Here is a 13,408-nt window from a genome sequence, read left to right on the forward strand (position 1 = left end):
ATGAACTCTGGGGAAAGGCCCACCATCGTGGGCTTTGAGAGTGAGAACATTTTTCACCGCAGGAAGAGAGATGAAACGCTTCTTCTGGAAACATTTCTCTGCACTTTCTTCCCAATTTCAGCTCTTTACTTGCAAGTAAGCAAGTAACCTATTTAGGAGTAAATGCCACCATGTTTAATATCATCTTGTTCACAGCATAAAAATGTTGTATGCTGTATGATTTAAGGTTGCTTGAAAACATGGTAAATTTGATGTAAATTCCCTGAAAATTGTGTTTTATGTGTGCTGCCACAAAAAAAATTCCAGTTTTTCATATACTCATCATATATCATATACTTGTGTCAATTTGAGATAAGTTTAACATATTGCTGGGGCTGTCACAGTAGCAGAAATGTAGGAGTCTCTAGTAGTACTTGTAGAATTACACGGATTCTGAATATGCTATTTTGATACCACAGTAAAAAAAAATCCTATGTACTTAAACATAAGCTTCTTTATAACAAAATTGTTTTAAATCCCTGACACAGTGGTGTCAGACCATTTTTTAAATGTTAGCAATATATTTTGTTGGCAGAAGACAGACTGAAATGTTAGAACAGGTGCTGAGTAGCTTGCTAACATTAGTACGAGGTATACATTAGCTTAAACTACGCTAGTTTATTATACAAGCTAGTTACATTAGCTTGTATAATGTTTGCTATTTTAAAGTTACAGTTCATTAGCTTATTGATGTTTTGTATCAGAAAAGGTTGCTTGTTAAAGATTTAACTGGTAACACATGTACAAATGGATACTGAACTGAACACTAATGCTCAAAGAGAGATATCTGAAACCACTAACAGTACCAGCATCAAATCAGTCATTTTACAATTTAAGCTAGCAGTCTTTAATAATGTTTTTATCTCTTATTATTTTTGAATTGCATGTGTATTAAATACAAAAAAAAATTATAATTAACTCCCAAATGGTTGATTCTGTTCATCTGGACGTAGCATTTTCAGTGGGAGAAACACTTCGTCACTTATCCGACTCACTTCTTCGGTCTCAGCTGACTCCAGGTTTCCCCAACTTTATAAATAGTACATTTGCACAATGACTGAAGCTAGCCCACTGAATGAATAAATTAGGCTGTGAGGTCAGTTCCTTGATCATTAATAAGCAAATTGTCATGACCATTGATCACAGTATAATTAACTCTTTAAAATGCTCTACTAATCTTACCCAGAAATAAAAAGAATTTCCTTACTTTGTGTTTATAATTACAAAATGCAGAGAAAAGCCTTCATAATGTCTTCAACTGTATTATGCTTAGTTGGGTTATTCATTAATTAGAGACTGCTAGGTAAAAATGATGTATCCAAAAATGATGTGCCCATATACTCTGTTTGTGACACTCCTGTAAGCATCATTTTATCTTTTATTTAATATGCTTAATTTTACAATCTTGTGCATTGAAAACATTTTTAGTAAAAGTCAAGTCAAACAGTGTCAGTGCATCCATAAATAGTGCTTAGCTCAGTCAGCCTTCGGAATCACTTTACATTGTGTTGCCTGTTGTTCTCAAACACATCCTTTTAAATATGACATAAACAGTATTTTTAGCCAGTGCTGTCAATTAACTTCAGCCTGCTGCCTTCTCACAACTCAGCTCCTCTCTAAATACAAATAAAACACACCTCCCACTCTTTGCATCTAGACAAAGTCTTCTCACAACCCTCATTTTCTTTTTTTCTTTCTTTTCTTTTTTTACCCTGCTGATGGTGCATTCACTGTAATAACAGAATCAAAAACTAACATTATCTGTTTCTGAGTAGATTCTGCTATAAAATCCTCTATCTACACAAATTACATATTTTTAAATATTTCACATTTCATGTTATTTTTGTTCCCTTTACAGAAATTGCAACAGTGTGTTTAATGCTTTGCTTGCCATGTGGACATCATTTATAATGCGGATTATAACGTGCATGAGGCTCTTGACACATGGATCAGTAGCCAGAGACAGTTTTCAGTGAACCCTAAGGACTTATAGGCATATTGACTGAAACTGACACCAATCTGTGTCGCAGGCTGGTAGCCAAATACACAGCTGCACCAGTCAAATAACAGAAGGATCATTTATGCAGCTCCCCTTAATCGATGCTCTACAACAGGGGTCTCCAACTCCAGGCCTCGAGGGCCGGCGTCCTGCAGGTTTTAGATATCACCCTGGGTCAACACACCTGAATCAAATGATTAGTTCATTACCAGCCTCTGGAGAACTACAAGACATGTTGAGGACGTAATTTAGCCATTTGAATCAGCTGTGTTGGATCAAGGACACATCTAAAACCTGCAGGGACACCGGCCCTCGAGGCCTGGAGTTGGAGACCCCTGCTCTACAACCTACATGCCACACATAAGGTAACCTTAAATTGTTCAGGCCTCAAGTGTACCAAAATTTCAATCGATTATGACTGATTATGATGTGGTAACCATCCAAAGTAGACTAACTATGAGCTACAACACTGTAAAACAATGGCATGTTGTCCTGTAAAAACCACAGGTCTGTATGATATCAATAGAAGCCACAAGAGCAGTGTACCCTACACATATTACCAAATATATTCAAGCATATTATTTTACAGGACTACAATAATGAGAAACGATTAAATTCCAGAAGCTCAAATGTGGTTTTCTGTGTAATGTGGGATTTCAAAGCATCTGCAGTGCATTTTGGGATGGGTATTTCTTTCACACGTATTACAATCACACGGTAATGATGTGTCTTTGCCCTTTTCTTGTTTTCCTTTTTTTTTTTACATTTTATTTTACAATCAAATCAAATCTTATTATGGTTATAATTCTCTTGGTAGCTGATTGGCTTGGTTCAAGACATTTATACATGTTTTTTTTTTAAAACGAGGAGTAAATTCACTTACAGAACTGGAGCGCTTAAAAAAGTGGGCAGTCACTGTTGTGCTCCACTTTCCAGTGTATGCAGCAGAAATCTATTCCTCTGTTTGTATCCCGTAGATGTTTTTGATATAACATCAGAGATATTCAAGCTGTGTCTTTCTCACAGTTTTTCTGAATTTAAATCTGAGATTTTAAGACTGTGCGTCTCTCCTCCCTTGGAGGAATTCAACAAGTAAGAATGGAGGAACATTTTCTGGCAGTGAAAGACATTATTCACACATTTTTTTCTTTTCAGGGTGATTTACACATTCCAGATAAAACTTTGCTCCAGTGTCTATTATCAGTATTAACTTGTGATTTCAGGATAGAATTAACTGTAAAGCTAACTGGCATACTTTTAATACTGGCGAAATGTAAAAAAGGTTCATTTATTTAAATAATTAAATAATTAAATATTTAAATAAGATCTCAGTTGATGGCAAGATTTTTCATTCAGCTCGATGAATCTGTCCCCGTTTTGTGCCATAATTGGTGTTAGCATTCATTTGCGTCATCTACTCAGTGCTAAAGCCTTAATCTGACTGTTAACTAATAGTGGAGGCAGTGATTAAAGTGAAATATCCACATTTAAATACCATTACGCGTAAGTAAATGTAAAATTACATAAATGTTTGCCAATCGCTTGGGCACCTGAACTGCCATATTAAGAGGCTGAGTGGATACATGTAACAAGTATGATTAATGACTCTATATCATTAATTAAAATAGCTTCATGTCTGCAATATTAGCCCTGTGATTAAAATTGCGTCCCCTCTGCAGACGAGGCTCTGTTTCGAGACTCTTAATTCATTTAATTTGACTTGATTTTTTTATTCCGGCAGGCTGCAGATTTCATGAGCAATCAGGCGTTTCTGAAACAGAACTTTGAAAAGCTTTGAAAAGTCTTGGGAGTCAGCGTGATGTTTGAACCGCTGCTTTTCAAATTTGCATGGCAGCCTGGTGTTATTGCACGGCACGGTGCCATTTGAGTGGACAGTTGTGAGGAAAAAAATTGAACGAGATAAGTAAAGTAATAAATACAATGACATCAGAGGCCTATGGGCGGTGTACTGAAATAACATTAGTTCAGTGGGAGTGGAGCCCAATTGCGTTATAATTTCATTTCTGGGTATACTTGACATACAGAATGATGCATAATTGAAACAGACCTGCCAGCTAGTCTTCAAATCAAACCCTTAGTGCCGACAAGGAGACTTAACAGATTTGTGTAACCAAAAAAAAAGAAAAACAAGATAATCCAGCAAGAATGTGCAAGAGGTGAACTAGCATCTCTCTGAGTTAAAGAATTTTCTATTGTGATTTTCTCCTGTCATATTAATCTACTGTTACATACACACATAGCAGATAATCCCCGACTCCGGTGCACAGTATTGAGTGATCCAATCCACTCTATTCCGCTCATCTAAACAGAGTCTTCAGTGTGCAAGAGACATTCACCATCTGCTAAGGTTTTTTTTCCCCCGCTCCTTTTTTTGTGTAATAATGCCTCTACCTGTGCTTGATTAATTTCGTGACTCACATATACAGAGACAAGAATGCTTTGTTTCCTCTTTTCAATCACCTTTCCTGTGTGTATAAAAAAAAATCAACATCCTTCCTCTGAATGTAGACATCTCTGATCATCTCCTGTGTGACGTCACAGTGAAATTATATAATTCGTCCTTCACTATATTCCCCTCTACTGTCTGTCAGTTAAGATCTGACAGTAGCTTTGGGCAATATTTGGTTTAATACCTGTTTCATGTCTTTCTTTCTTTTTTCCCCCTTTTTTAATCCTTCACCCTCAACTCCATCCCCCTCCCTCTCCTATTGTTCTTTCTTCTCTGTTCACAGAAATATGTTCAGTGACCTACTACAGTTATTCCTTTCAGTCCTATAAATTACTCTGCAGATGTTCCTGTCTCTGTAAAGCAATAACATGGCTGAGCATAGTTTAAGGCCTAAAATGTGTTAATGGCTTTTACAAATATGGGTGACAACAGAGGATATTCTGAATGGTGCAGTTCATTAAGAGAGAATTAGGGTGAAGACACAACATACCAATAACAATCTCTTTGTGTTGGTCTTCTTTTTTTGTATCTTGTCCCAAAATGAATAAAACTCCAGCTAATCCAAATATTTCATCCTGTTGTAGACGCAATATGATATCTATTGGGAATAATAGCTTTTCTAATGACTCTCCTCATTGGCATACATTAGAGAAAGAGTAGGTGCATTATGGAAAGAACTTTTGGTAACAATCCCAGAGGTATTGGACGTCAGCAGAAGCTCCAGTTATTATCATACAGTTTGTTTTTAAATTTCCCTCCATGGTTTCCTCACTCCTCCTCTGTTTCTCTTTCATCCATTCACTTCACTGTCTTCAGCCTGTATCTTTAGAGGTTGATGACTCTCCTCACAGTTCCTTGGCCGCTACCTAAAGCAAGTGTTGAATATGCATGAGTTCAGCCTCATAAACTGCTGTTCTCAGCGCTAAAGTCAGTAGGAAACCCAACTCAGCAGATGGGAGGGGTGTGGGTGGTGGATCAGAAAGAAAACTTACTGAAAGAGAAAGAAAGGAGAGGAGGGAACTTGTTTGACTTATCTTCAATGGTGGAAGATAAACCGAATTCCCTCCCTTCATGTTGGCCTTTCAAAGAGAGCGGTACTAGAGCTAGCATGCTAGCGCATACTGTGAAGTTGCCTGCACGTGCATGCACTGACTTTGGAGTTCACGTGCATTTGCATGCTGCTGTTTGCGTACTTGAATATGGAAGTGCTTGAATGTGGGTATCCGAGTGCCTTCGTGAGTGCCTGTCCATATCATTTTGCCTGAAGTCCTAGACAGTTGCCAGGCAACTGTGGCAGGCAGCTCAGCACTTGGCTGGGCAGCAGACACTTCCACATGCCCATGGTTTTGATAAGCGGCACAGGTCAGTGGTAATATGTTATCAGGTCAGAGCCACATCAGGCTAAGAACCAGTCAATTGCTGGGATGATGCAAGGATAATACAATTACATAGTAACATGTGAACTATATCTTGATTAGTGGGGTTAATCCTTTCAAAGTAATACTTCTGCTACAGCACTGAGACATGATTTCTGTTTTTTAATAATCCATCCAACACTAAACACTGCACTATAGAGGCAGGCAGCAGCTGTGGTTTCTTATAAATTTGGTAATCCAATTATCTCTAGATTACAGTTTAATCATACTTTTTTTCTTTTGAAAATCGTTGTCACATTACAGTCATTTCATAACAAACATTATTGCCTGCTCAAGACGAGGTCACTCTTTGAGGTTGCATATTCTTTGCTTACTTTGCTGATTGCAGTGGCTTCTACGTGTTTTCTTTGAATGTGAAATATCCTGTCAAAGCATTTGAGGATTAAATTCAAAACTAAAAATGAATGAAAAAACTTTTTAATTAATGCTCATTGCAAGTCAAATGTTGACTTTAAGTTAACGTAGATTTTTACTTTTTTTAAGCTACGATAAAGTGACACATCAGCTGTCATCATGGCTGGAATTTGCACTTTTTGCCCAAGGCAAACAGTCATATTGAAAGAAAAACACCAAAAGTCAGCAAAATAACTGTGCACTCTGTAATGTGAATCACAATTAAGCCGGGTTAACCCAACACAACACTCCAGGCTTCAAGTGCTTGTTGACTGTAGTGTAAGTACAGTGAAGAGTGTGGAATGAAAGTTGTGTTGTGTCACACTGACTGCAGTAGAAAGGTCAATTTGGCAGGTTATCATCACCACCGTCATCATGGCTGCTGTTACCTTCATCAGCATCGCCATCACTTTCATTAATAATCATCAACAAAAAAACTTAATTTGCTATTTAACACACTTGAAAATGTGCTTTGTCTGTTCCTACCATCTGTCCCTTTGTACTGAGCTATACAGCTGTACCACTTTTTATTTTTTTTTACAAACTGCCCTTTAATTCAGTTTCTTATACGGTGTGTTTCTTTTGTCCGCACGAGAAAACATCTAGAACGGGAATTTAGTTCACTACCAATACTGCTTCAGGAGAAAGTATTATAACACAGTTTATGTAGACACACTGAGGCTGTGACCTTGTATATAGTTGCATACACAAGGTTATGCTGTGCATGCCCTGCGACAGTAAACATTTATTCAGCCACTATGCTCGTTTAGGTGACATACTGTACAAACAATCTAGGATCCATGTGCAGCAGGGAGGTGGAAAACATGCCAATGCAATGTCATGAAACCAAAAATGGTTATTTTCAGTGTTCAGTTGCTGGAAACCAGAAAAATAATTGTTATTTTGGGTGTGACAGTCACCAGTGGCTTATCCAAAGCAATTCACAGTTTACTACACTTCACCTTTGACAGTCGTCTGTCGGTTTTTGGCAAGATAATTTGAAACTTGATGCTGGGAGCATCGCATTACAGACCAAACAATGTTTGTCCTGGAATTAGTAATAAATCTGGAGCTCTGTCCTAAATCAGAGCAAAAGCCAATAAGCAACAATATGTAATAACAGCTTTTTCTGCACAAGTTACGGTGCGCAGATGCCCAGATTCTGGTTACATATCTGTGCCATTAGTTGTTTTTAACATCTGTGTTAAAAACAAACATTTTTTTCTCAAAAATAGGCCAGATAGACTGTTGTCTTCTATTAAAGATGACTGGAGTGACATTGCACATCAGACTGCTTACTGAAACACTGATCACAGAGAACGATGTTTGTACTGTTCCCCTGAAAAAAAAACATAGCAACAAGGTTCATTGTCTTAATTTGAAAGGTGCATATATTCCTCTAATTTTAGTGCAAAGTCCAGGATTGTGGCCAGTAGTTTGCTCTAGTCACTTTGTGCAGTTTAAAACAGCTAAAAAGGGTTTTACATGTGGCCCAGAAGTTCCCAGTCATCTTGATTTGTGTTCAGCCTCCTGGTACATTTTGATGACGTTGCTCAGAAACCCATTTGAGACTTGGCTGCATTATGTAAAGTAGCATGTGATCAAAAACTAGTCATCTTTATTGAACTATATATGGACTGTCTCAGAGTGTAAATCAAGCGCCAATCTGGAAAGCCAACCAGCGGATGGGGTTATTTAGGTCTGATGGCTGCTTTCGTATAATCCAGCAGGTGAAGTCACAAATTATTATCGGATAGAAGCAGAGAGCCCCATTTTCCTTAAAGATTTCCTGTGGATGTGTGAATACTTAAGATAGGCACATTCAATGACTAGCTGTATGTGTAAGCAAAGTCATACCATTTTAAAACGTAAATCAAATGTTATACTTTCGTTTGGATGAAGCCAAGTGACCCAAAAACTCTGGGAACACGTTTTAGTTCATTTAGACTACCCTTTAGTATTATGCTAGCCTTCATTTTTCTCTCAGTCAAATTTAGGGATGACAAACTCATTTTACATTGTGGGCAACATAGAGCCCACTTTAATCTTAAGCGGGCCAGACCAGTAAAGCCGCCCTTTCTGTCAGTGGAAAGAACTTTAATCTTTAGATATCCTAATATAAGAAAAATAAGTGAATTTTTACAGTTTTTCTACAGAAATGAAGAGAAATGCTGCTCTGTTTAGTGAAAGAAATCCAGTCCAGGGAGCTGGATTGGAGTCTTTGCTGGGTGGATTTTGGCCCCTGGGCCTTATGTTTCGAACCCCTGGTCCAACTAGAACAAAGCACCCTGGAGCTTTTGAAAGCTTTTCCTTGACCTCTTCCTGACCTCTGATACTTTTGTCCCTTTACCCAGGCCTTCCCAAGTGCTTGTGCCCCAACTGCCCTTGGCCCCATACCTTAAAGCTCTATTATTATTGTTATAACTGTTATAATAACTATTTGAATAGTGAATCTGGAAGGGATACACTTTGTTGTAGAAAAGGCTGTGTTGAGCTGGCTATGACCTAACAGAGGTACATACATTCGTAATGACAGAGAACGTCTGACATATTAGAGGGTTATGTTGCCAAATTAGAAAGATAACTCTAAAAGTCTTTTTTAAAGCCTCCTCAGTCTTCATGTTCACATTTTAAGTTGCAAGTTTTGACAATTTGAGCCTTGCAATTGGAAATTGGAAAAGCCTACAGCCATGAGAGCTTTACTGCCCCATTCATGCACCGAGTCCAGCAAGTCCCTCTGAGTTCTTTCCTTGACAATTGATGTTAAAGTGGTGGACACTAAAGATCCCGCCTCCAGATGATCAACCTGCTCGTTTTGATTAGTTTAGCCAGGCAGGGCTTTGCTTTGATGTCGCAGGCCTGGTTTTCAAAGACTGATGTTTTAATTCTTGAATGAACAGTCCTGGCTTAAAAATGGGTTATTATCATTCTAATATATCAAAGCCAACACATTTGCCACAGTGCAAGTATTGTAAAACTTGTTACCGGTTAAACATTACATCTTATTGGCTGGTTTTACCTTGTCTTATGTTAGAAAGGCAGCACAGGGTTCAGAACACCTCTGCAAGAGATACATCTCAGTGGTCCAGGGATCTCATTTAAAAAAGGTGTATGTGCTGAAATGCCAAAAATTATATCTGCAAAAGAGGCATAATGTATATTAGAATAAAATAACAGTATTCCCTTGATATATTTGATGTATTACAATTCACTTCAAAATGTACGCACTCTGATCCACTTCATATTTTGCCCAGTAAATGTCCCACATTCAGATATAAACCATCAATGCAAAGCATCTCACACATGTTTATGCATCATATTGTGATTTTGTAGTGATGGTGGCATTCTCCTGTGGTAGGACTCAGGTCAAGCAGTGGAACAATTATCTTATTCTTGTTTTATATTACTGCTGTTACGTCTGCTTGCGTAGGCGCTTGCCTTCAGAGTGAGGGGTTTTCAGCCTTTGCAAACATGGTCTCGTGTAAGCCTCCAAAAGCTCAACACCTCATAGATCAGCTGTACGTAGACGAGATGCTGAGTGGTTGACAAGTGGACTGAAGCAGGGAAGGGAGTTCACCAGTTATCGGACAAGCTTAAAGCAAAACATCAAAAGTTAAACAGCAGAGCACAGACGATGGCTGCAGTGGACACTTTTCATTGTTTTTAACACTCAGTTTCACTTCAGCTCTTCATATGTTATGACTTTGCTCTTCTCCTGACATGTTTGAACAGAACAAGTAAGAGTAGCCCACAGGCTGGTTTTACCACAAACTTTGGACACTGTGTCCATATGGCAGCAGATGCTCACTGCAGGTAGACGGGCTGTCCATAGCTCCCTACGGTCTACTAAGGCACTGCCAACAGGGAACCATGTTCAGCCCATTAAGCTGTCATTGGCTTTGTTTACAGACTCTAAGTTAACACAGTGCATATGGGCAGGTGGTGACGCCATACCAGGCTCAGTGTGGATAGGTCAGTGTATTCACACTGAGTATATAATACAGTAGGTATCACAACAGTGCAGTCTGCATGCATCGTGAAGTCTTAGCCAAGTGGCTTTTAAGTGTTATTAAAAAAGTTATAACATTGCACTAACAGGATTTCTTTTTAACACTAATAAGTTAGCAAGCTGGCTTCCAGACTCAGCCTGAACTGAGATCCATGTTTCAGTGATAACAGTCACTGACACAGAGTGACCAGTGGCACCAAATAACTACATTATCCTACAGGGTAATTTACTGTTTGCTAACAGTGTTGTGGAGAAAACAGTCAGAACAGAGAGCGACCACATTAGCATGACGAGATAGCTGAGCATCTTTGTTTGCCGCAGGTTACCGACTTGCACAGTCAGCCATTTTTTGTCCTTTTTTTTCCTAAGAATTCACTCCAAATTAGCCCCACTTTACATAATTGAGATCAAAACAGTCTTATGCCTTATGTGACCCTTAGATCTAAGCCTTAATAAAACTCTCTCTCCATAAAGCTTGGCTCCCGGTATTAGTTATAGGCAACAATGGGAAATTGTATTTATTCACAGGAAGCGCCTGAGTAAATACTGCTAAGCAGAGCTGGCCAAATCAAAGTCGGGTGAACATGCTTGAACACGATTTTCTTTTTCAGTACATCTTCCACCTCTACAGCCACAGCTCTGAGAAGTGTGCAGTTAACTGAAATCATTTTTAGTTGTTTCACGGGTATTGAAGTCATCCAAACAGTGGAAAAATTGAAATGCTACATTTGTTACGGAGTGAAGCTGCTTGAAACACATGTAAAGTACTTTAATTCACTCTCATAAGAACAGAGCTGTGTGTGTGTGTGTGTGTGTGTGTGTGTGTGTGTGTGTGTGTGTGTGTGTGGCATTTTGTTCAGTTTATTTTATCTTGTTGTGGGTGTGCACCAACTGTGTAAATGTGTGTCCTGGAAGTAGGTGAAACATGCCTTCTGTTGCTCTCCTCCTCTCTCTGCTGACAAGTTCTCTTAACTGTGTTGTATTTTCAGCGTGGGTATTAAAAATGAGTAATTTGGCAAGCTTTCTGTGTGAAATCTCCACAGACTTGAAGTGAGTTGGAGGCTTAGAAGTTCCTGACAATGACAGGATGCCATGTTCTGTTTGTGTGGGACACGGAAAAAACATATACACATATCCCGTCTCTTTAAATCGGGCCCTGATCCTTCATTTGGGAAAATCTATGTTTTTTCATTCTTATCCTGTCTGTATTTGTTCTAATTTGCACTGCAGGGTTTCTGTGCACCGGGGATCAGTCTGCTAAGGGGAACTATGGCTTGTTGGACCAGATCCAGGCCTTGCGTTGGCTCAATGAAAACATCGGCCACTTTGGAGGAGACCCAGAGAGAATCACAATCTTTGGCTCTGGAGCTGGTGCCGCCTGTGTGAACCTTCTCATCCTCTCCCACCACTCCGAGGGTAAGGTTCTTTCCCTGTCCTTGACCGATTAGTAGTCACATACTCCACTTAAAGGGGATTAATATTTCAGGACAGTGTGTGGGTAATGTATTTCTTTACAGAGCATGTTGGTGCTTTTCAGTGAAAAGCCTAAAGCAGATAAAAATGCACTGCAGTATTATTCCCACAAGGAAAGGGATTCAGAGATGAGTCACTTACAGTTTGGGACATTATGGTATTATTTCAATAAGCAGGACAAAACTCCAAAGATCAAGTAATTTGAAAGAAAACGAGGTTGTGAATCCAGACAGTTCTGGAGTTGACAGATGGTTTTAGACAGTAGGTTTTTGCTCTAAAACCATTACTCCCCTTGGGACAAAAACCCTTTAGTAATTCCAAATAACATCATTCCACATGAACCTCCAGTCACTGAAAAAGCACTGAGATGAATGAGTGTGTCTTCTTATAACTTTTCTGTCAAATTGGGCTTTTAAATGTTAAATTACAGAGTCACATATAGTGTTGTGAATCTAAACTTTTCCTATGTGTTATAGGTGCATAAACTAGCCCAAACATAGCCCATTGATAGGTGTTTGCTAGGAAGCATGGTCATAAGCATGGCATAAGATGCACCTGTGTGCAAGCTTTGTGTAATAAATGTGTACTTTATTATTTAATGCGATTTTAATGTTATATAAGGCTTAAGACATCCAACTTTTTTTTTTTTATATGTTGCTGTAATTTCTTTAAGTCATCTTCAGGAATAGTTCTGCAGGCTTCTTGAAGGACATTTAAAGCTCTTCTTTGGCTCTTGGCTGCCTTTTCCCCCCCATTCTCTGTCAAGATCGTCCAACACTGCTTTAATAATGTTGAGGTCCAGGATCTGGGGAGGCCAATCCATGACTGATAGTGTTCCACGTGGTGTTTTTCTATCCAGGGTTAGTTGTTTGGGATCATTTTCATATTGAAAATTAAAGCCAGTACCATGCAGTACACACTTTCTGAAGGATGGTGGATCAAAATCTGATTCTATCAGTTTTGACAAGCCCCCCAACACAAGTGTCTAGATGCAGCCCCAAACCATGAAAATGATTTGAGCCTGGAACTTGAAATTTAGATTCATCATTCCGTAGGACCTGTAACCATCCACATAACAGGTTCTGGATTAGACACTAGCATCTGCACCTCATCAGTAGAAAAGGACCGTTTAGTTCTTGAATGGCGGATCTTTAAATTCTCGCCAGATGTTCTGTCATTAATACTCTCTATGCTTTTGGTCTGTGGAGCTGAGAAGCCAAATAGCGTTTCATTCCTTACCAAGAATTCAGATTATGTTATTACTAAACTGTTAACCTTCACACAGAGAGACTAATCTTGGACGGATTAAACAAATAAAAATATTGCATGTACTGTAGGAAGCAGAGTCTCGGTTGATGCAAGGGATTGAGTCAGGAAAAAAGTCAGGAGGTCATTTGCTAAGTTGTTAAGGTTCCTATAATACCAGCTCATATTGCATGGATACTTTGATAGTCCAGGTTTCCTGGTTGAACACTGAGGCTCGCAGAGTTTATATAGTTTTGCACTGAAAACACATATATTACATCAACACTGATCACACTTTCCTTTGTGTGGTTTGTGCATTGCTGAGAATTTCTTCTGTAGAACGT

General features: G+C 38.8%; 1 protein-coding gene across 4 annotated transcripts in view; it reads left to right on the top strand.

The window, feature by feature from the left end:
* Positions 1-13,408, top strand: part of nlgn2b (neuroligin 2b) — a 65,048-nt gene that overhangs the window by 42,305 nt on the left and 9,335 nt on the right. For all 4 annotated transcript variants that reach the window (XM_025910911.1, XM_003450485.5, XM_005471938.4 and 1 more), the window contains exon 5: positions 11,577-11,762. In XM_025910911.1, the coding sequence (XP_025766696.1) occupies positions 11,577-11,762 (186 nt within the window). The remainder of the gene's footprint in view (positions 1-11,576; positions 11,763-13,408) is intronic.

Source organism: Oreochromis niloticus, linkage group LG10, assembly GCF_001858045.2.
Source record: "Oreochromis niloticus isolate F11D_XX linkage group LG10, O_niloticus_UMD_NMBU, whole genome shotgun sequence".
NCBI lineage: Eukaryota > Metazoa > Chordata > Actinopteri > Cichliformes > Cichlidae > Oreochromis > Oreochromis niloticus.